The sequence below is a fragment of the Sinohyriopsis cumingii genome, chromosome 7 (assembly GCF_028554795.1).
Source record: "Sinohyriopsis cumingii isolate HCF-2022 chromosome 7, ASM2855479v2, whole genome shotgun sequence".
Lineage (NCBI taxonomy): Eukaryota > Metazoa > Mollusca > Bivalvia > Unionida > Unionidae > Sinohyriopsis > Sinohyriopsis cumingii.
Genome location: NC_142967.1, coordinates 81,063,193 through 81,088,382, shown reverse-complemented (window position 1 = coordinate 81,088,382; position 25,190 = coordinate 81,063,193). Strand labels below are relative to the sequence as shown.

The 25,190-nt window shown below is 35.8% G+C and overlaps 1 protein-coding gene across 1 annotated transcript in view; it reads right to left on the bottom strand.

Moving 5' to 3' along the window:
* The window catches only part of LOC149795618 (nuclear pore complex protein Nup107-like), a 110,600-nt gene that overhangs the window by 31,879 nt on the left and 53,531 nt on the right, over window positions 1-25,190 (bottom strand). Inside the window, exons 11-16 of the mRNA XM_089965447.1 lie at window positions 24,844-24,935; window positions 20,698-20,776; window positions 11,878-11,991; window positions 6,162-6,326; window positions 4,694-4,899; window positions 1,999-2,041 (exon numbers count right to left, since the gene is read on the bottom strand). Coding sequence (XP_089821573.1) covers window positions 1,999-2,041; window positions 4,694-4,899; window positions 6,162-6,326; window positions 11,878-11,991; window positions 20,698-20,776; window positions 24,844-24,935 — 699 coding nt within the window. The remainder of the gene's footprint in view (window positions 1-1,998; window positions 2,042-4,693; window positions 4,900-6,161; window positions 6,327-11,877; window positions 11,992-20,697; window positions 20,777-24,843; window positions 24,936-25,190) is intronic.

The window sequence follows — 25,190 nt, the reverse complement described above, 5'->3', positions numbered from 1 at the left end:
ATTTCTATTTTTTTAGGAGTTGCATGCAATGCTGGTTACAAGTTTCATACTGATATCTAGCTTTTGTGGCATTGTTTTTACATAATTTTATATGATGTTTTTGTTAGAAGAGAAGGGAAGATTATGGTATTTGTTGTCAACTTTGCAAAGCAAAGTATAAAAGAATGGGAGAAGTACTGACTTGTCCAAGAAAGGTGAGATTCCTTGCATGTAATAAATTGTGCTAAATTGTCCATGATATCATGTGAAGTTAAATAAATAAAATAAATACAATTATGCAATTAAGGCAAGGTGAGCTAATAATCCCTGTACTCTCAAAATGAAGTCCGGAGATATGCTGAAAGTACAAGACATGGACTACGTGATCTAAGAACATTCAACAACAATGAAGTCCGGAGATATGCTGAAAGTACAAGACATGGACTAATTCATCTAAGAACATTCAACTACAATGAAGTCCAGAGATATGCTGAAAGTACAAGACATGGACTAATTCATCTAAGAACATTCAACTACAATGAAGTCCGGAGATATGCTGAAAGTACAAGACATGGACTACCTCTTCTAAGAACATTCAACTACAATGAAGTCCAGAGATATGCTGAAAGTACAAGACATGGACTACCTCATCTAAGAACATTCAACTACAATGAAGTCCGGAGATATGCTGAAAGTACAAGACATGGACTACCTCTTCTAAGAACATTCAACAACAATGAAGTCCGGAGATATGCTGAAAGTACAAGACATGGACTAATTCATCTAAGAACATTCAACTACAATGAAGTCCAGAGATATGCTGAAAGTACAAGACATGGACTAATTCATCTAAGAACATTCAACTACAATGAAGTCCGGAGATATGCTGAAAGTACAAGACATGGACTAATTCATCTAAGAACATTCAACTACAATGAAGTCCAGAGATATGCTGAAAGTACAAGACGTGGACTATCTCATCTAAGAACATTCAACAACAATGAAGTCCGGAGATATGCTGAAAGTACAAGACATGGACTACCTCTTCTAAGAACATTCAACAACAATGAAGTCCGGAGATATGCTGAAAGTACAAGACATGGACTAATTCATCTAAGAACATTCAACTACAATGAAGTCCAGAGATATGCTGAAAGTACAAGACATGGACTAATTCATCTAAGAACATTCAACTACAATGAAGTCCAGAGATATGCTGAAAGTACAAGACGTGGACTACCTCATCTAAGAACATTCAACAACAATGAAGTCCGGAGATATGCTGAAAGTACAAGACATGGACTACCTCTTCTAAGAACATTCAACAACAATGAAGTCCGGAGATATGCTGAAAGTACAAGACATGGACTACCTCTTCTAAGAACATTCAACAACAATGAAGTCCGGAGATATGCTGAAAGTACAAGACATGGACTACCTCTTCTAAGAACATTCAACAACAATGAAGTCCGGAGATATGCTGAAAGTACAAGACATGGACTAATTCATCTAAGAACATTCAACAACAATGAAGTCCGGAGATATGCTGAAAGTACAAGACATGGACTACCTCTTCTAAGAACATTCAACAACAATGAAGTCCAGAGATATGCTGAAAGTACAAGACGTGGACTACCTCATCTAAGAACATTCAACAACAATGAAGTCCAGAGATATGCTGAAAGTACAAGACATGGACTACCTCTTCTAAGAACATTCAAAAACAATGAAGTCCAGAGATATGCTGAAAGTACAAGACGTGGACTACCTCATCTAAGAACATTCAACAACAATGAAGTCCAGAGATAAGCTGAAAGTACAAGACATGGACTACCTCATCTAAGAACATTCAACAACAATGAAGTCCGGAGATATGCTGAAAGTACAAGACATGGACTACCTCATCTAAGAACATTCAACAACAATGAAGTCCAGAGATATGCTGAAAGTACAAGACATGGACTACCTCTTCTAAGAACATTCAACAACAACTGAAAATGAATGTAAAAAAGTACCCACCTCACATGCTTCGATTTCTTGAAATACTTTTGGAGGTGTCAGCCTAAGCAATAAATAAAAATATTGAAAATGTATAAAAAGACAAAAAGTAGCGAACAACAAGAATAATGAAATAAAGAATTTTCTTTTGCTTTACTTGTGACTTTTCGACATCAGATCTGCAGACCATTTTGTTCTGTGTTTTACCATTGTTTATTAAATCAAATACCTTCTGCATTATACTCAACAAAACCAGTTATTTTCTTTGTGTTATCATCTTATGTTAGTATTCATTTCATATAAAATTTATTTAACAAAATTTGTTTAAAGAACATTGTTTCTCTGAGAATACTTACCCAATCAAATTAATATTAAGATATAAGCCTACTACCTCCCAAATCCAACTCTGCTAAAAAGATGAAATTTTTTGTCTTTTCTAAATCATATAGACAAAGGGCACTAACTCTTGCCCATTACATCCCTTTCCACCAGCAGGTGTCGCTAGCTTTTAAGCTGAGTGATATGTGAACATGGATTATTAGGATTCTTTGGAAGTGCAGTTCTGGAGCTGCATGTCACCAAACGTCTTCAATCTTCCCTCCAAAAAGAATAGAGGTGACCCATCCTTAAAGGCAGGCTATGATGCAGCTTAAGAATGCAGGCATGTGTGACATCTATCTGATAAGGTCCAAATTGGCCGAAGAGGTCAATGTATTGGCCATGGAGTTATGTGCTGCTCTACTGATGACCTATGCAATTTTGGCAGTTGCCTCCCAGGCATGGTCATTGCCCTATTTTCTTCCAGTTGAAGAAAGGCCCATGACATAATGTCAAGCATGGAGAAGTGGCAGCCATTCCTAACATGCTTGGAAGTGGCCATAAACTCATATTTGTCCACTCTATAGAATAGTGGTGGGAATGTGTACTGCTGCCAGATTTTATCTAGTGCCAGCATGTTTGAAAAGATGGTATCTGAATGTGTCTTGTACCAGTGGTATGAAAACACTGCTGGTACTTGGCTTTCTGTAAAGAAAGGCTTGGCATTACCCAGATTATGAATGTGACCAGACAGACGGTAATTAAGCTACTTTATCTTGGTAGATTGAGGAAGATGGTATTTCTTCCATGTCTTCAAAGTTTACTCACACCGTAATAGTTTAGTGTGGCTATGGGGGGTGTGTGTGTCAATAATAATAAAGAAATGTCATTGAAGGCATGGCAAGACAGATGGATCTATCATTAAGATCCCACTATATGGCCATGCCAGTCTATCAATGAAGTCCCCAAACTGGGATGGCTGGAAAGCCAAGATTCTATCCAGTGTTGGATCCGATGGATCTGATAAAAATCCTGTTGGAGCCAAAGATGGGGAAAAAGGCAAACTCTGGCACAAAGTCTTTTGCATTGTCATCTCCTGCACCAGATGACACATCTCTTCAAAGGTAGATGGCTGTAGACCTTCCAAGCAATTTTCCCTAATTTCTCCTGACTTGATGTGGATGTTTAACAACGTAGTTTAGTTGTGTGTGTTGGGGGGCCAGTAGCATCCTCTACAATGCTCGTAAGAGATGCAGATTTTGGATGAATGCTTAAAACAGCCCCTTTCTTCTTAGGAAAATTGGTTCTTCCCTTTAGCTTTTTGCATCACTGCCAACCAGACATTCTAAGACCATGACTTACACATGACAGAGAAGTGCATTTTGTACAACCTAGGCAAATATCAGGAGTGTCTTCTCAAACCTTGAACTACACTTTTTAACATTTGGTTGTCATTATGACTGAAAATTAACACAAGACAGCATAAATAGCATTTCAGCATGTAAATAATATGCTAATATCACATCACTTACTAACAGGGTAAAACCGCTCCGTTTGTCTTAGTGGTTAGAGCATATGCCTTGGATATGGGAGGTGCAGGTTAAAACTCTGGCCAAGTCCTACCAAAGACCAAAGACTTATAAAAATGGTAGAAGCATGTGCCTCACTTGGCACTCGGCATCAAGAGGTTAGTGTTAGGTCTGGTTTGCCTGGTGTCAGGATAATGTGACTGGGTGGGACATGCTGCTACATGTCTGCATCATGATGCCCCCAGTGCAAGACATCACTATAAACTGCCACATTGCAGACATAATTGTGAGATGACTTTAAAAAAATTAAAAATCTAAATCACACACACACATTAACAGGGCAAGGAAAATATTACACTGGCATGCTAAGTTGTGAATGAAAGTAACACTTGTTCAACAACAGTGTGGATGCCATTTTGGTACAGTGAGTCTTCAAAGACCAAGTTTATAATTGACAAATTCATCTAATATTCCCAAGAATATACAGAACTGATGTACACCACCTATGTAGCAATGATCAAACTACTCAATAACTCCAAATTTGGCAGTGGCTGCTGATAATTTCCTCAGAAATAGGCTTATAATGTTCAGGAGGTAATTCTGGTGTGTGTACAACATGACAGTGAAGCTTAAAAACTAGCAACACCTGGTAGTAGCAATGGGAGGTAATGGGTAAGAATTATTGCCCTTTATCTCCATGACATAAACAAAGACTATTTTATGTCTTTTTAGCAGGGCTCAATTTGGAGGTAGCAGGCTTACATCCTAATGTTAATATGACTGGGGAACCTATCTGAAGGAGAAATTACTTAAATTGTATATGTAACTCTGTACTGTAAACAATGGCATGGGTGGAGTCTACGACATACACTTTCTGAAAGTATTCATCTGGGAGTGGTTCCAAGGGCCTTGTACATTTTGTCTTGGCTCGTATCTCCTCTTCTACCCGCATATCTACCATAGCTCTAAAGTATGCCCAAACATAATCCAACCAGGATTTACACACCGGTAATGTTGCCCGCAGGTTGCCACTCAGAATGCCATAAATCGCTTTCTCGTACTGGCCTATCCTTGGCTGACAAAAAGATACACAACAAAATTATATGATGTTTCTTGCTATAACAAATTTATTACACAGGTTTTACAACAAATCTATATCTCACCTGAAAGCTGTTATATGATATACTATGAATTCAATATTTTCTAAGGGTACCAATTTTAGTTGATTCATTGTTGCTACCAACCACAAATTTAAAAACCCAATGAACAATGATGGGGAAACAATAGGACTGTAACCAATATTCAATCATTTCTGAAGCAAGAAAAATTGTCGAATGTTATGACTCTATGGTCTGAAATTAAGTAACAGATAAAGCAAAATCAAAAAGGTTAGAAAATTCAACAATTTATTTCCCTAGAATACAAAGTGAAGATTTAAAAGGATCTTACAGTATTGCGAATTATATCCCAGAAATTCTATCACAAGTCCAAAAGTACAGAGTTCCAAGTGAATTCCAATGGTGTTCCAAATGAGTTCCAATACCGAATGAGCTGATATACCAAAAATCTTAAATGTGTCTTGATGTATCATAATGATATATATGATATAATCCAGAAAGTCTTTGAACGAGTCCTCATTAATCACAAAGTAGTGCTTTTGTACAAAATAATACTCAGCACTTTGTACTACCCATGAATAAAATTATTCCACTCAGATGATATCTGAACACAACACTAACTACTTACACATACTGAATTTAAAGGAGGAATCAATATTTTTATTGACCTCAACCTTATATACATCCCCAGTTTACCCATGTTGAAAAAACATTGAAAAAAACTAAATCATCTTAATGGAAAATTATCCCCAAATGTAAACAAATTCACTTCTATAATCTTCTTAGGTCATAATGAAGGCTAGGTCTTGAACTCAAACCCAACTAAACAACTTACTGATAATTTACAGACAAGATAAAAAGCAGGTATGCACCAAAACTCTATCCTAAATCATGAACAAAGGTCAAGTACATTAATAAATTAAATATGTATAACAAATATTTCACAAAACTGCTCAAAATTTATAACCCCAAAATAAATCAATGCATAATAAACTCAATGTTTATAACTTTCAAAATCTATAGCAAAAAGTCATTTCAACAGTGACTACCTTATATCACTGCTCACAGAAAACGAAGAAAATTAAGAACAAATAAATGAAAGAAAAAGCAAACCTGTAAAAATTTTCTTCAATTATGTCACGACTTTAAACTACCCTCATTTCCTTGGGAGAACACACACACACACACACACACACCAGTATTTGTTTCTTTAACTTACATCTTGAACCATGGTCCAGCAGACAGACTTCCAGACATCCCTGTAGGCATTCCCCTGTACTGGTTGACCCTCAGGTCTCTCAAAGTTGCCATCATGATAAAGCCGGTAACCTTCCAATGTCGCTGCTCTCCAGGACTGACCAGACTTACGACACACTTCTTGTGCCTGTTGATGAAGATACAATTCAATTTTCAGCACATATTACTCACTAAAAATCTCTTTCAAGAGACTTTTGATTAAAAAAATTACATCTAGTGCCATTTTGGGGGGCCAATAATGTACACTTAATCCCAAAATAATTCAGGCCAAATCATAGATATGGTTCATAAACAATACAAGTTTATTCAAACCAAACTATTTTTAGCACCACTTGTCTAGTGGATGAAAAAAAAAATGTGTTTTCGGTTGGACAGCCATCCCTGTTTGTCATTGCCAACCCTTGCACTCTTTCCCTCCTCCTCCCCCAATAAAATATAATTTTTTTAGTGAAAAATCTCAACATTGATTTGAGCATCTAATTGAACTAACTGAATGCAGTACTTTAAATGCCCAGTACATAATATATACTAATCATTTGAAGAATTCACTATAAATCCCAGTGAATGTCTCCTGTCGAAGAATATTATTTTTTTAATATGAACACTATGTATTTCCAGAGAAAAAAATCACCGAATTAATTTGAAGAAACAAATTCTAGCCCAAATGAATTTATGGACACAACATAAAAACCTACCTACCTACCCACCCTAATTTTTAAAAACAGTGCAATATGAAATGCATGTATTTTCTTTGGCATATATTTTCTTTGGCCTGACATAAATAAAGTTGCAACTAAAACTTGTATATACAGGTTTTCATCTGATGAGATGAAAGTCATTCATCGAGGGACCATCTTCCCCTTGTGGTCATTCAGAATGACATCAGATATTGTGGTCAACAATGAAAGCTTCTCATGCTGATTAAGGCATGGATTACCTCCCCCTCCTAAAATAATGTGCATCTGAATGGAATGTAATACTAAATTTAATAGTAGGCAATACTAGGACATGGTTGACTCTGTGATAACTAACCAAAAGGTCTCATCTTTGGTGAAGATATGTCTTGAACTAAATTTACCGTTATTTTATTATTAGACTTGCCTTAACCTTTGACCTTTAGAACCCAAAATCTGTAGGTTTCTTTATTACTCTAAGTGCAAGCCATCCACAAAGTATGGTCAACTTACTTAAGAAAACATGTTATTGTGCAAAGCCCATTTTCTTTGAGTCACAATGATCTTTAGCTTTGATCTTCTGACCTCCAAATTAACTAGCCTCATTTGTATCTTAAGTGCAGGCTCTCCCAAAATTTTGGTAATCTACAGCTTGTTATCCTGCAAAATATGTCTTTTTCTTTCAGTGCCACTGACCTCTGATCTTCTGACCCCAAAATGCCCAACATGAAAATCATCCACCAGTATTGGTGAAGGTACGTGGTTAATAAAACTTTAACTATTGTGTAGAGGTCATTTTCATTTTCCAGTCAGTGACCTAGACTTCTGACTTTTTCAATCCCAAATCCAGACCTGCCAAACTTGATGAGACTGTCTCAGTAAGGCAGATGACTTTTTTTCTGTAAGTTTGACCAGTTTTTAGTAGGGGGTAACAAAATATCATAAAACTGCTATTGTAAAAACTGGAAATGTATTTAAAAGTTCAGTATTTGAACCATGCAGTGACGGCAAACATTATGGTCAGTCGAAAAGTTTGTAAAGTACACATTGACCTTACTTACCACTAGTACATATGCACAAATTTCAGTTCCAAACCCTATGCAGCTCAATGGCCTCTTGATATTTCTCATCTTTTATCCATGTCTGACGTCAGTCCATAACCACAAATGTAGTGTAATTATCAAACCATTCAAGGTATTACAACAGGACAGGTAGTATGCTATTGGTACATTTATTAGAACAAGTAGCATGCCACATGGTACATTTATTAGAACAAGTAGCATGCCACATGGTACATTTATTAAAACAAGTAGCATGCCACATAGTACATTTATTAGAACAAGTAGCATGCCACATAGTACATTTATTAGAACAAGTAGCATGCCACATGGTACATTTATTAGAACAAGTAGCATGCCACATAGTACATTTATTAGAACAAGTAACATGCCACATAGTACATTTATTAGAACAAGTAGCATGCCACATAGTACATTTATTAGAACAAGTAGCATGCCACATAGTACATTTATTAGAACAAGTAGCATGCCACATAGTACATTTATTAGAACAAGTAGCATGCCACATAGTACATTTATTAGAACAAATAGCATGCCACATGGTACATTTATTAGAACAAGTAGCATGCCACATAGTACATTTATTAGAACAAGTAGCATGCCACATGGCACATTTATTAGAACAAATAGCATGCCACATGGTACATTTATTAGAACAAATAGCATGCCACATGGTGCATTTATTAGAACAAGTAGCATGCCACATGGAACATACATTAGGACAAATATGCTACAAAGGACATTGATTAGAATAAGTAATGTGCCACAAGGTAGATTTGGACAAGCAGTATGCCACAGGGTACAATAGGACAAGTAGTATGACATAGGGTACATTCATTAGACAAGTAGTATGCCATAGGATACATTTTTTGGAACCAGCATTATATTGTTGGGTACATTTATCAGGACAAGTAGTATGCCACAGGGTACATTCATTAGGACCAGCATTATGTTGTTGGGTACATTTATCAGGACAAGTATTATGCCACTGGGTACATTCATTAGGACCAGCAGTATGTTGTTGGGTACATTTATCAGGACAAGAAGTATGCCATAGGGTACATTCATTAGGACCAGCAGTATGTTGTTGGGTACATTTATCAGGACAAGAAGTATGCCTTAGGGTACATTCATTATGACATGCCTTCTGCCATATGGTACATTCAATAGGACAAGTTGTTGTTGTAGGGTTTAACGCCATTTTTCAGCACACGATAGGCTATACATGGCGGCGAGTATTAATGGTGGAGGAAGAACCCGGGAAAACCCCGGAAAGAACCACCGACCCACGAGAAGCTACTGGCAAGCTTTCTCTCAATAGGTCTTGTAGTCCTCTACTATTTAAAAAGGCAACTGAAAAGGCAAAATTAAACATTAACAAAATTAAACAACTAATTTGGTTTGTATCATTAATTTTTTAATATCCCAAACATTGGATTATAAAATGAAGCAAAACTATTGAGTGATGAAGGTTAAGAAGTTAGAAAGCATAAACATTTGTTTTGCAATGAAAAAGTCCCAATTCTAGAAATGGGGCCCCCAAACATTTATTCTTGGAATCATCCCAGTGGATGGATAAAGCTGAAGAATTTTGAATAGAAAAAAGGCACTCTCTGACCATCTGTCTCATAAAATGTGAACAACATTTCATCAAGCCATACTCTGGAAATGAAATTGAATAGAAAAAAGGCACTTTCTGACCATCTGTCTATTAAAATGTGTACAAAATTTCATCAAGCCATACTCTGGAAATGAAAGTGTCAATGATAATTGAATAGAAAAAAGGCACTCTCTGACCATCTGTCTATTAAAATGTGTACAAAATTTCATCAAACCATACTCTGGAAATGAAAGTATCAATGATAATTGAATAGAAAAAAGGCACTCTCTGACCATCTGTCTATTAAAATGTGTACAAAATTTCATCAAGCCATACTCTGGAAATGAAAGTGTCAATGATAATTGGATAGACAAAAAGACAGGCAATACATATAAACATTAAAACTGAAGAATTGCACATCGAGAGCACAAGTTTAATTTGTGTACAAACTTTTAAAAAGATATATGGAGCAGTTGTGGAGTTAGATGAACAGAAAAATGAGGAAAAAGTTTTAAAATATTACAGCTCAAAAACTGTGAATAACAGAAGGCACATCTATTCCACTTGTTTAATATATGTTCCAATGCTCACCAAGACATCTTCAGTGGTTCAGAAGTTTTGCCCAGGAAACAAAACTGTGAATAATGGATGGATGGTTTGATTTAAAAAAATACCCAAAACAAAAAAACAAAATAGAACTTTAAAAAATACTGAAACTAAAGAACTGCAAATAGGAAAAGGCACATCTGGTCCACCAGTCTAGTTTGAGCACCAAATTTCACATAGATATCCTGATAACATTTGGAGATGCTCTGGAAAAGAAAATGTGATGGATGGATGAAATGATGGATGAAAGAAGGAACCCATTACTATATAGCCTGCCAACTTTGTTGACGAGGGAACTAAAAAAGCAAAAGTTCCCTTAAAAAGACTAAGGCTTTACTATCCAAAATGAATTTTCAGGAATCTAAGATAAGACTGCTTAGTGTTTAAGCCATGTAAGACATTTTTAAACAATAACAATATTTTCACATTGAATGTAACAATATTTTGACACTGGATGTCAGAGTGGCATCATTTTCATTTAGGAAGAAATGGACATCATATGTTTTTCGTGTCAGTATGACCATCCATCACGAATGAGTAGCAATAACAATATTTTTAAGACTGCCATTGTAGCAGCCATAATAGATTGGCACTGTGGCAGCCATATTAGATTGCCATTGTGGCAGCCATATTAGATGCAAGACTGGCACCATTTTCATTTAGGACCAACTAGATATTATAATAAGTCTATTGTGTAAATATGACCATTCATTCTGGAGAAGTAGTGAATGTAAAATATTAAGGATGGCCACTGTTACGACCATATTCTACAATGTCCAAAAAGCACCATTTTCATCTAAGACCAACTAGAACAAGGAATGAATGCTTGTATGTGTGAAATGTAAAGACAATCCTTCAAGTTGTTTTGGAAGAGTAGCAATAACAAACACGTGCTAATGGATAGATGGATCACACATCCCTTAAGCTCTTCTGATCGATGAGCAGTGTTAATGGATAGAGGATGACATACAACTGGTCATCTTTTCTGATCAATGAGCAGTGTTAATGGATAGAGGATGATATACAACTGGTCATCTCCTGATCAATGAACAGTGTTAATGGACAGAGGATGACATAATACTGGTCATCTCTTCTGATCAATGAGCAATGCTAATGGATTGAGGATGATACACAACAGGTTATCCCTACTGATCAATGAGCAGTGTTAATGGACAAAGGATGACACACAACAGGTTATCCCTACTGATCAATGAGCAGTGTTAATGGACAAAGGATGACACACAACAGTTTATCCCTACTGATCAATGAGCAGTGTTAATGGACAAAGGATGACACACAACAGGTTATCCCTACTGATCAATGAGCAGTGCTAATGGATAGAGGATGACATACAACAGGTTATCCTTTCTGATCAATAAACAGTGTTAATGGATAAAGGATGACACACAACAGGTTATCCCTACTGATCAATGAGCAGTGCTAATAAATAGAGGATGACACACAACAGGTTATCCTTTCTGATCAAAGACCAATACAGCTAATTAATAGCAAGAACTTTTATCATGGACAATTATTGCCTTCTTGCAATTTTCATTTGCTGATAATATGCTAAATTACAAGAGCATAGATGAGACATTTCATATTGAAGTTTTGTTACAAGTGGTAAGTTCAATCTTGTGTAAATTTTACAAATGCACTATACTGGGCACTGTCAATTTGTCTTTCAAGTTTCTCACTAATGACCAAAAATCTGGTTACCGTTTTGACTTGACCAGCTCGGATACATATAAATACATAATGCAATAATCTGTCCTCGTCCTCTTTGTCGAGGTCATCAAGAAGCTTGTTCTGACGTATTGGTGCATCAGGATCCTAAATGAGAAAAAATGCCAGCATAAGTATCAGTTTAAATCCACAAAAGGCCCAAGGTGGACTGATATCGTTTACCTGTGTACATAGCTGCCAACCTTCCAGGCTTGCAATTAGTGAAAATAGGGATAAAAATTAGTGAATTTGGACATGAATTAGTGAAAAATGCCAAGACAATAACTCCATCCACTCTGACCATCAATACTACACTATATCAAGATCGCAATATAAAACTAAAACACTACATATATGCAGAAATGTACCTGCATTTCAATTTATTATGGTATTCATAAACTTCACTTGTTCTTGTGGTTATTTATCAAGACATGATAGTGTGGCAGACTTGAACTTCCTCAAATGCTTGACTGTAAATTTGTTTTCTAAACAGTTCAGACTTCTTGCCTGCTGGTTGATCTTGGGGACTAAAATTGCTGACAAATTTTCTGCAGTTAAGGAGGCCTTAAAGTCTGTCTTATTTTTCCTCACTAGAGAAAACTAGAGAAAATACTCTTTGGATGTCACTGTTGCTGTGAGGAATGCACAGAAGCTGCAGCACTTTTGGTTCTTCCACAGGAAAATTTGGAAGTGATCTTTGATTCTGGGAACATTTGTCCAAACAAATGTTTAGCATGGTCTCCAGCTGATAAAGGTAGATTGTGTTCCACAAGAAAACTCACAAATAATGCTTCAGCATTGGTAGCTTGCAGGTCTTCCGCCGATGGCTTAAAATATTCCAGAGCTGAAATCTGTGAATTCTTAATTTTCCCCAAGTTCTACGTGTTGTTGCAACTGATGTGCTTCCTCACATCGTCTCTGCCACCATGCCCAATACTAAAATTTGTGGCTCACTGGGTGCAAAAAGCATGATGTATATCAATGTTTAATGGCAGAATGCATGGCCGATTTTGGATATATTCCAAATTAAACTTCACTTTTTGTGCAATACATTTCTTTTTCCTTGGTGGTGAAGACATTTTCAAGATCTTACATGTGATGCCGAACAGTAACTCAAATCAGTGTTGGTTACGCATGCACGAAGCAAACTTCCGGTTAGGCCCCAGTTTCTCTCAAAAGCATTTGTATAACTACTCTTATACATATAGATTAAAATAGGCTAAAATGCTTGCTACCAAGCCAACTGTACCAATCGACTGTAGTTCTACTAAAATCGCAACCAGCAGTACCGGACCGTTTCTGCAACTGCCAATATCACGACTAGTGCTTAACAGGAAATTGGTTATTCTATTAAAGATTTAAAATAATTGAGAACTGGAGAATTCGTGAATTTTTGGCTTGTGGCGTGAATTGCTGAAAAGGTCATGAAATTCACGCCAAATTTGTGAGGGTTGGCAGCTATGTGTGTAGCTGCCATATGAGCTTGTTCACTCAAGTAATGAAACTGTTGAGAGGAAAGTAAAGCTTGGAGCACATAGTTGTAAAATTGTATATTAATTATGGTGACATTTACATTTCTTCCTTAATGCCCCTCCCCCACACCACACACATATGCCATAAACAGGTCAAGTTATCTATATAACCAGCATTCTTCCCTGTGTACTTGGCCATGATTCATAATTTAGAAACTGTTCTTAGCCTCATCTTTAAAATACATACCCTTACTTGACATTATGAGGGTAGCTAATCTCTGCAGACTGCATGGATTAATGGGTCTGTCCTTACCCCTGGTCATAACTAGAAACCACTGAGAGCACAAAGTCCACTGAGAGTGCCATTTGTGGTTAATGTCTTGGACTAGCAACTCCAATACAGGCATACATTCCCTGGAATTGTCAGTTTTACGTTTTTTCCATATCTTACTTTCTGCACTAAAGAATGCTATGAAATATATATCGAAAAAGTCAATAAAATTATTTTTCTAAACATGCATTATTCTTTCATTTGTTTATTTAGATTTACACTTTATCACAGATTGAAAAGTAAATTACAGGTAAATTGTACTTCCTGTAAAAAGTCACTAACATGTTAATTGGAAAATATTGTGAGGGGTTTATTCATGAAAATTTCCAGCCAATCAGAAAACTGTAGGACAGTGCAGAATTGGAAGAATTAAAATACCACTAACTGAAGATATTTTGATGCAAATGTAACTATTATCAATCATATACGATCTTCAAGGTATGTAAATGTTCTTCACATACAATTAGATTCTGCACATTCTGATGTTTAATTTGATATATAAAATGTCTACTGCAAAGGCCAATATGTCAGACTTTGCTTCAAAAGGTAAGAAACTTTATGAGTTTTTCACCATCACCAAGCATATGGCAAAGATGCCATCTTGAATTTTTCAGATATTTGTAAACAAACATTTCAAACCAGTAGTTCAATACCATATCAAACAATCAATGTTCACAATGTAATTGTTATGACTTGGCGATAAAACAATCTAAATTTGATTTACAGTAATTATTCACAAATTTTAAATGTGGTCCTGATGCAAACTGGTCGAGACAGTCATTCTTCACACCCATCAAAAATCGCAAATACATACAGTTTTCTCATTAAATTCTAATCATTTTCTAGTTGATTATTATTACTTTTTACAGTAAACCATTCAGTTTAACTGTTTCGAATATGTAAAATTTACACCTCCCTTAAATTATATTTATATGCTGTACACACTATCTTCTAGTTGATTATTATTACTTTTTACAGTAAACCATTCAGGTTAACTGTTTCGAATATGTATGTAAAATTTACACCTCCCTTTGACAAAAAAAACACTGAACCACATCCATAAAAAATATATATCCAATGGAGTTGTATTAGAAATTCAGACTTTCACTGAGAATTTAAAGAGTAAAAAATAAATGTGGAAGTTGGACCCAAGATTCAGTACAGTGAATCAAAAATCTTTGGCAATAAAAATCATCAGACTTGGCAAACAGAATCAAGTGAGGCCATAGGAAAGAGGCTGCAGCCTTCACAAATGTATCCAACCTCTTGAAACATTGTTTGAACCTCCAGCAGCCATGAAAATTCAAAATCAAACTCAAGTATTAACCAATGAATCATCAAATAGTATTCAATCAGTATTTGAGGAAAGCATAATGTCAAATTTAAATATAAGAACTCTTGATGAAGAGTGCCAGAAAGAAACTGTCCAAGTAAATCTTCAGTTTGAACTGAGCAACCCCACCTCAACTTGGAATGGACATTACTCTGTACAAATGTAATTAAAGATGACAAGAAAGTGAATAAATACCAACACTTTTTATGAGAAAGTTTGTAAATAGAAGAATGTTTACGTTTTTTTTAGTTAACTCATTGCCAACACATTCAAAATATCTGACACTGAAAATGCATTCAGCAGATAAATTTACAAAAGGAATGCAAAATTTCATTGCGATACCTTTAAAAACAAAACACTTTAACATTTTAAGAAGAATAATGATGGTTTTAGGTCCATTGTCGATCAAAACAAATCCTGCATCAAACAGAACTGAAAATGACTAAATTTTTGTCAATTTAAAGTTAGTGTAACGTTGGTTCCAGTAGAGATATAACTGACGCTATTTTAAAGTGTTATCTTTTTAATTTGGAATAAGTTTCATTCATTGTTAATATCTTAATTGGACCCATGACCTGAAGGTTACAGTTTTAATTTCACCATCTGATTAGTCTGGGACCTCATTAATATGTAGGAATCTCACATATAATCAAAATTATCTGATATAAAATTACATATAAAATCTGACCAAAATCTGCTCAGAAACAAGGCCTCATAATCTCAACCAATCAGAAATGGAATTTCACTTCATTAACATGCATGAATCGCTCATAAGCTCAACCAATCAAAAATGGAATTTCACTTCATTAACATGCATGAATCGCTCATAGGCTCAACCAATCAGAAATGGAATTTCACTTCATTAACATGCATGAATTGCTCATAATTGAACTCATCTGAGATCTTGAACAAATAATCTTACATACAAAATCTTATAAAAATCTGATCAGAAATACGGCCCCTAGAATGTTCAAAAGCCAATCTAAAGTCATAGCATTAATATGTATCGCTGTTGCTCATGATCAAACTTACCCGAGGTCTTGATGAAATAAGCTTACATATGAAACCTCATCAGATTGTGTTTTTAAAAAAAGTAGCTTTAACAGTTTTTCAGTCATATCGCTATGATGTATGCAGTGTGGCAGATTATAGTGATGTCTAGCAATTGGGCATCATGATGCAGACATATAGCATGATGTCCCATCCGGTCACATTATCCTGACACCAGGCCGACCAGTCCTAACAATCACCTCTTAATGCTGAGCATCAAGTGAGGCAGCTTCTAGTACTATATTTAATAGGCTATTGGCATGACTTGGCCAAGGTTCAAACCTGTGACCTCCGGTATACATGGCAGATGCTCTAACTACTTAGGTCCCCAACCTCATCAGAAATGAATCCTGTAGGGTGTTCACAATCAAGTGCAAAAGACCAACTGACTACGGATGATGTACAAAAGACCATACCATATGCTCACTTTGCCTTTGTGTAGGTGAGTAAAAGCTTACACTGCTAAAAAAAACCCTGGTGTTTGAATTTTTTAAATACTGAGTTTGAGTTTTGAAAACTATAAAAAAGATAACTCTTTTCTAAGTCAAGTAATCAGACGTGATTTTGGTCTTCCATTAAAAAAAAGCTGAAATGTTTTTTAAGGGTGGTATAGATGTCCTACCCTCACGGGGTCTCAAGGGGCAGTGCCCCTAATCTGGGGATTTGGGGGTCCAAAAACGCATTTTACACTCATGAAAAAATGCTCCTGTTGCAACTTATGATCATAAAATAAACCGAAATAATCATCTGAAAAACTAATAAACTTACCAAAAATATTCAACTTGACTTCAATAATTTCACAATATATATAGTCACATGAATTTATTCTCTAATACTATTGATGTTGAAGTTATTTCATGTGCATGTCAGTGTTCATATCATAATTAAGTCACAATAATTTCCCAATTTTTGCAGCAAATATATTATACTTCTCTCTTTTCATAACAAAACTGTAAAATAAACACCCAAGTACATCAACTACACCACTCCCTTGATAACTCGTGCACATCGGGGTCCAGAAACATCGACCGCACTATAAGTGAGGCGCGAGTTATCGAGAGACCTATAAAATAAGCCCAAAACCAATAAAGTGATCGACGACATAAAGGAAAAATAAGGGGGGAGGGAGGCAGATTATAGTGTTGAATACTCACTTTATAATCGTGCCGAGATTAACTGTGAATAAATATCTCTTCATAACAGTGTACTTTGTTTTTTTTTTTCCTCATAGAACAACATTAATTTCAGGATAAATTACAGTATATTAAAGCGATCATCGAAAACATTATTCCACGTGGTTTCTGTTCGCTTAACATGTGTACCACTTCACACATTGTGTACTATGTCACTAATTGTTATGTTGAATTGGATACATTCTAGTTTTATTGTTTGATCCAAATTAGACGTTTTTTTATATACAAAAGATCAACTCTTTTCGAGAAAGAGTGTCGATCGAACGATAGACAGATTTGAGTGCGACAGAAATAAAATGGAAAACAAAAAACAAGGGTTAATCAGTGCTAACATATTTAATGGGTCTACAAATTTAAAACAACGTAAATTAGAACAAGTTAATACTTGCTGTTTGTGCCATGCTTGACAAATATCAATTCACTTTTTGTTTGTGTCACTCCTTGGTTTCTCTGCTGCCGAGCAAAATCTCTCAGATTTCTAAACTGCATGAGCTTTACATAGTCAATATTTTGGGTAGGTGGTGAGACATCTGCATTTGCATCACTTTCAACACTTGTGGTACTCCAGTTAGAATTGTCTTCTGCTGCAAATTTGTTCGTTATAGAATTAATTATTGTTTCATCTGACATGTATTCGGCTGTGGGGCAATCATTGTCAGCACAAATTCACTCCTCCATATCATCAAGAGAAATGCCTATCTCAGGACCTTGAGTCTGTACGAATTTCTCCCAAACAGCCTTGGCATTAATGACATCAGTTTCACTGAAACCTTCAAGGTCACTATCATCGTCGCTGTCTCTGTTACTGTTTTGCTTTATGTCAAAGGCAGCTCCAAGACCCTTAATCCAGCACCCCAGGTCCCTTGTAATCGATTTTTTAATGCAACAAACACTTCCCCAAGTTGTTGATCAAAACAAACCAAGCATGTAATTAGGTTCTCACAGAAGTACTCATGGGTTTCGATGTGACGGTCGATTGACTCTTTTCATGTTTTCAATGAACAGAATATGTTGCTATTATAATGTTTATACTGAAACGGAATTAAAGGATTAGAACATGACTTTCACACAGGAAGACTTTTAACTGGTGTTTATTTCATTCTCTGTTGCCACCTGTTAGCATTTACCAGAAGTTTTCATTGATTGCTATTTCACCAGACTGTTTATTTACAGTATACTGACAACTATTTATCATAAAAACTTACATAATATATGATATCTTTAAACAGAGGTCTCGCTAGGATTTTAAAACTGGGTCTTTCTGCCTCTGAATTCAATCACTAAATATCAGTACATTTTCTCACTCGGCCGCCAGTCAAAGCCTTTGAACTAGCCGCCTAGCTATTGCATCATGTTCTTTTTTTATGTACTCTTATAAAACGGCAACATGTATGTACATCAAGGAGTCTTTCAGTCACTGAATTCTGTCATTGTAAATATCAGCACAGCTAACTGATCAACACATTTCCCACAAAGCAGGTGGCTGAAACAGAACTGGCAAATCTTTGAATTTTCCAGCGCACATATTACATGCGTACGGAGGACTCCCGCCTCAGTGGTTTTCTGCATCCCAGATCAAAAACTGGCGTCCAAATACGCGTAATTAAGCGTTTTTGAGATCTCTGAAATTCTTATTTAGAACTTGCAAATTTCAAAATATGGATTCTATTTTTACGAGCATTAATCGCCATTTTCGATGATAAAAAGAGCAATGTATCAAGGTTTAATTTACCAATTCTTATATTAATTTTTTCAAGTTCAGCATATTTTAAAGATATTTTAAATACATTTTCTCTGGAAAAAATCGGGAGCCAAAACGGACACCGCATTATAAGCGGGATCGCGAGTTATCATGGGAGCAGTGTATATACAAATAATCCTATACATTCACTTGTCTTTTTCTCCAATGGAGACAACCTGTTGATATGCCAGTCAAGCTCTTTTTGCAGCTTTGGCAAAGATTTCTTTAGCCTTCCTTTTTGTCACCACTGACGTTATTGGCTCAATGTGCAATCATTTCTCTTCCTTCTCAATGAGAGCCTTTTTCCTTTCAAGCTGGTGCTTGATGACATGCAGTGCACATATTCTGACGGACGGCTACAGCTGTTCTTTCATGCAAGAAATCTTTCATGTGATAGTAATTAACTGTACTTTTTCCAGATGCCTTCTGAGCTTCAATTTTTCCGTATGCAGCTTCTTTTGTAGGTGCTGTTCCAAACTCTTCCAACCTCGATTACCGCAATTCAGATCTTTCTTGCAGAGGTCACAAAATGCCAGTCCTCTAGCATTCAGTTTTCTTATAAACTGACCAACTAAATTTCTGTCAACTTTTCACTCTAGCCATTCCCATTTCCATACGTTTTTTAAACCTTTATCTAAACTTTTTGTGTCATGCTCTCTCTCAACAACTTGGGATGCCATGTTTTGCAAGCATGCTTCTTCTTTCCATTGCCACCAGTATCCATTACACGAAGATTTGTTGGATGAATTTAAACCTTTCACCAATCAGAATACTCTTTAAGAGAGTCATGTGCTACTAATATATGGAACTAATAATTTACAAGGGTCATTGTGGAATAGGAGCGGACAGACTGTTTTTAAAAAACTGGATTGAAGATGATAAAAAAAAACGGACTATATCTAGAAAAATCCGATTCAAGTCAGGAGAAAAGTGGAATTTTGCTTTAAAATGGAGAAAAATCATGTCTCAGTAATACATAATAGTTTAGACCATTATCAAGAAAACATTAATTTCACTGTAAATATTAATTACAACAAAGTAACATAATAGTTTTGATTTCTCAAATCTAAATGTATGGCATCATAAATCATCTAATAAAGAGTCTGAGCTAGAATATTTGATTTCCTTCTTTGGTCGGTACTGTGAATTTCTTTATTGTGGCTGTCACGGATCAGCTAGAATATAGATTTAAAATCACAATGAACCAAGCTGATATTCAATACCCTCCCCCTACCCTGCCATATGTTGGTGAAGATCACATTTTTTGCTGTTTTAACAACAAGAATATTGATAGTGCTGAGAAATATATATCAGGATGAGTTTATGAAAGAACAATGAAAATTGATCAATTTACATGCAAAACTTCATCAACTTTAAAGTTCTGTACTAATTTAATCACTTTGTACTAATGTAATCGCTAAGTTCTGTACTAATGTAATCACTTTATCTTACTGTACAGCAATAAATGCAAAATTACTCACAAGTATCTTTGATCACTTCTAAAATTATACATTACACTAGAACATCAAGGTCAAGGTCAAAGCTACCAAAAGCAGATTTATTAGGATAAATTTATCCTCACAAACATAAACTGAAGAATGAACCACACCATTTTTTATTTCAAAGATGGACACATAATGTGCATGTCCCAAATAAGGGAGAACACAACTAGTATATTATATCAGACTCCTTACTATTTCATCCACTAGAGGTCTCTCAGATCCCAGGCTGACACCTGGTTGTTTGCTCTGGAGGCGATGCAGAGTGTTCTCCCTTGAAAGATAAAGAGTAAAAAGAATAAACTCTTATGCAGTCAGGCTGAACTCCAGTTTGCACAGAAACTCTTTTCAAATATTAAAACTTCATGTGCACTTGCAAACAGATTCTGTCTTGTGCTCATTGTAGACTATGATACACAGATTCTGTCTTGTGCTCATTGTAGTCTATGATACATACACAGATTCTGTCTTGTGCTCATTGTAGATTAAGATACACACACAGATTCTGTCTTGTACTCATTGTAGACTAAGATACACACACAGATTCTGTCTTGTGCTCATTGTAGACTATGATACATACACAGATTCTGTCTTGTGCTCATTGTAGACTATGATACACACAGATTCTGTCTTGTGCTCATTGTAGACTATGATACATACACAGATTCTGTCTTGTGCTCATTGTAGACTATGATACATACACAGAATCTGTCTTGTGCTCATTGTAGACTAAGATACACACACATATTCTGTCTTGTGCTCATTGTAGACTATGATACATACAGATTGTCTTGTGCTCATTGTAGACTATGATACATACACAGATTCTGTCTTGTGCTCATTGTAGACTATGATACATACAGAGATTCTGTCTTGTGCTCATTGTAGACTATGATACACACATATTCTGTCTTGTGCTCATTGTAGACTATGATACATACACAGATTCTGTCTTGTGCTCATTGTAGACTATGATACATACACAGAATCTGTCTTGTGCTCATTGTAGACTAAGATACACACACATATTCTGTCTTGTGCTCATTGTAGACTATGGTACATACACAGATTCTGTCTTGTGCTCATTGTAGACTATGATACATACACAGATTCTGTCTTGTGCTCATTGTAGACTATGATATACACAGATTCTGTCTTGTGGTCATTGTAGACTATGATACATACATAGATTCTGTCTTGTGCTCATTGTAGACTATGATACATACACAGATTCTGTCTTGTGCTCATTGTAGACTAAGATACACACACAGATTCTGTCTTGTGCTCATTGTAGACTATGATAAACAGATTCTGTCTTGTGGTCATTGTAGACTATGATACACATAGATTCTGTCTTGTGCTCATTGTAGACTATGATACACACAGATTCTGTCTTGTGCTCATTGTAGACTATGGTACATACACAGATTCTGTCTTGTGCTCATTGTAGACTAAGATACACACACAGATTCTGTCTTGTGCTCATTGTAGACTATGATACACACACAGATTCTGTCTTGTGCTCATTGTAAACTATGATACACACAGATTCTGTCTTGTGCTCATTGTAGACTATGATACATACAGATTCTGTCTTGTGCTCATTGTAGACTATGATACACCCACAGATTCTGTCTTGTGCTCATTGTAGACTATGATATACACAGATTCTGTCTTGTGCTCATTGTAGACTGATACACCCACAGATTCTGTCTTGTGCTCATTGTAGACTATGATACACACAGATTCTGTCTTGTGCTCATTGTAGACTATGATATACACAGATTCTGTCTTGTGGTCATTGTAGACTATGATACACAGATTCTGTCTTGTGCTCATTGTAGACTATGATACACACATATTCTGTCTTGTGCTCATTGTAGACTATGATATACACAGATTCTGTCTTGTGCTCATTGTAGACTATGATACACACAGATTCTGTCTTATGCTCATTGTAGACTATGATACACACAGATTCTGTCTTGTGCTCATTGTAGACTATGATAAATAACACAGATTCTGTCTTGTGCTCATTGTAGACTATGATATACATTGATTCTGTCTTATGCTCATTGTAGACTATGATACACACACAGATTCTGTCTTGTGCTCATTGTAGACTATGATACACAAAGATTCTGTCTTGTGCTCATTGTAGACTATGATACATACAGATTCTGTCTTGTGCTCATTGTAGACTAAGATACACACACATATTCTGTCTTGTGCTCATTGTAGACTATGGTACATACACAGATTCTGTCTTGTGCTCATTGTAGACTATGATACATACACAGATTCTGTCTTGTGCTCATTGTAGACTATGATATACACAGATTCTGTCTTGTGGTCATTGTAGACTATGATACATACATAGATTCTGTCTTGTGCTCATTGTAGACTATGATACATACACAGATTCTGTCTTGTGCTCATTGTAGACTAAGATACACACACAGATTCTGTCTTGTGCTCATTGTAGACTATGATAAACAGATTCTGTCTTGTGGTCATTGTAGACTATGATACACATAGATTCTGTCTTGTGCTCATTGTAGACTATGATACACACAGATTCTGTCTTGTGCTCATTGTAGACTATGGTACATACACAGATTCTGTCTTGTGCTCATTGTAGACTAAGATACACACACAGATTCTGTCTTGTGCTCATTGTAGACTATGATACACACACAGATTCTGTCTTGTGCTCATTGTAAACTATGATACACACAGATTCTGTCTTGTGCTCATTGTAGACTATGATACATACAGATTCTGTCTTGTGCTCATTGTAGACTATGATACACCCACAGATTCTGTCTTGTGCTCATTGTAGACTATGATATACACAGATTCTGTCTTGTGCTCATTGTAGACTGATACACCCACAGATTCTGTCTTGTGCTCATTGTAGACTATGATACACACAGATTCTGTCTTGTGCTCATTGTAGACTATGATATACACAGATTCTGTCTTGTGGTCATTGTAGACTATGATACACAGATTCTGTCTTGTGCTCATTGTAGACTATGATACACACATATTCTGTCTTGTGCTCATTGTAGACTATGATATACACAGATTCTGTCTTGTGCTCATTGTAGACTATGATACACACAGATTCTGTCTTATGCTCATTGTAGACTATGATACACACAGATTCTGTCTTGTGCTCATTGTAGACTATGATAAATAACACAGATTCTGTCTTGTGCTCATTGTAGACTATGATATACATTGATTCTGTCTTATGCTCATTGTAGACTATGATACACACACAGATTCTGTCTTGTGCTCATTGTAGACTATGATACACAAAGATTCTGTCTTGTGCTCATTGTAGACTATGATACATACAGATTCTGTCTTGTGCTCATTGTAGACTATGATACACACAGATTCTGTCTTGTGCTCAGTGTAGACTATGATACATAACAGATTCTGTCTTGTGCTCATTGTAGACTATGATACACATTTTCTGTCTTGTGCTCATTGTAGACTATGATACACCCACAGATTCTGTCTTGTGCTCATTGTAGGCTATGATACACACAGATTCTGTCTTGTGTTCATTGTAGACTATGATACATACACAGATTCTGTCTTGTGCTCATTGTAGACTATGGTACATACACAGATTCTGTCTTGTGCTCATTGTAGATACAGGCGACAAAACTAAACGAAATTGCACTCATGTTATGATGTAGCTGCTGTTACTTTTTTCTGTTTTTGTTTTAGGTCTCCTTGAAACAACATTATTGCCAGAAAACTCAGTTTTACATTGCAAATTTATCAATAATGGGATCAAATCTTTGAGAATTTTGTCCTCAGTTATAAAAGCATTTAAATCTTGAAATTTGTTTGAACTTTAAAATCTGTGTAGGATCTTTCAATACATTGTTTATCAGTAGTCATTCTAACCAAAGCCTTTTTCTCCACTTTGATCATACAATAAAGATGTCTGAAGAATGATATGTACTACATAGTTAGTTATTTAAATTGCAAACCAGTTACTTTTGGTAAGGTGTGTGTGTGTGTGAAATTTGGATTTTTAACATAGCTTTAACAATTTTTTCAGTCATATCACTATGATGTCTGCAGTGTGGCAGTTTATAGTGATGCCTAGCACTGGGGCATCATGCCGCAGACATGTAGCATGATGTCCCACCCAGTCACATTATCCTGTCACCAGGCTGAGCTTCTAGTGAGGCAGCCTTTTGTTAAGGACTTGGATATTACTTTTGTCACACATGAAAATGCATATTTTCTTTGATTAGAAATATTCTGCAACTTAAGAACAAGTTTCAAATATATTCTGCTATGATTGCTTACCAACCCACAGCTCTATCAGAGAAAAATTTGATATTTTCAGCAATGTTGTCAAAATCTTCCCTGGCACAGTGCTCCAACCAGTCAACAACAATCTACAAGGTAAAATAAAATATATTAATCTGGTGAAACTTATTTTAACAGACACCTCACACAATGGACACTATCTCATGATGGACAATAATTATGAACCCTATTTTATTTTTGTTTATTCCATACATAAAGGACACCTGTTCATAAAAACAATTATGTAGTCCCTTGATTGTAATGTATAAACGCTGCACTTGATTTTCCTTTATAGACATATTTCACTGAAGTCCTTTGACTGTACTTTATAGACATATTTCATT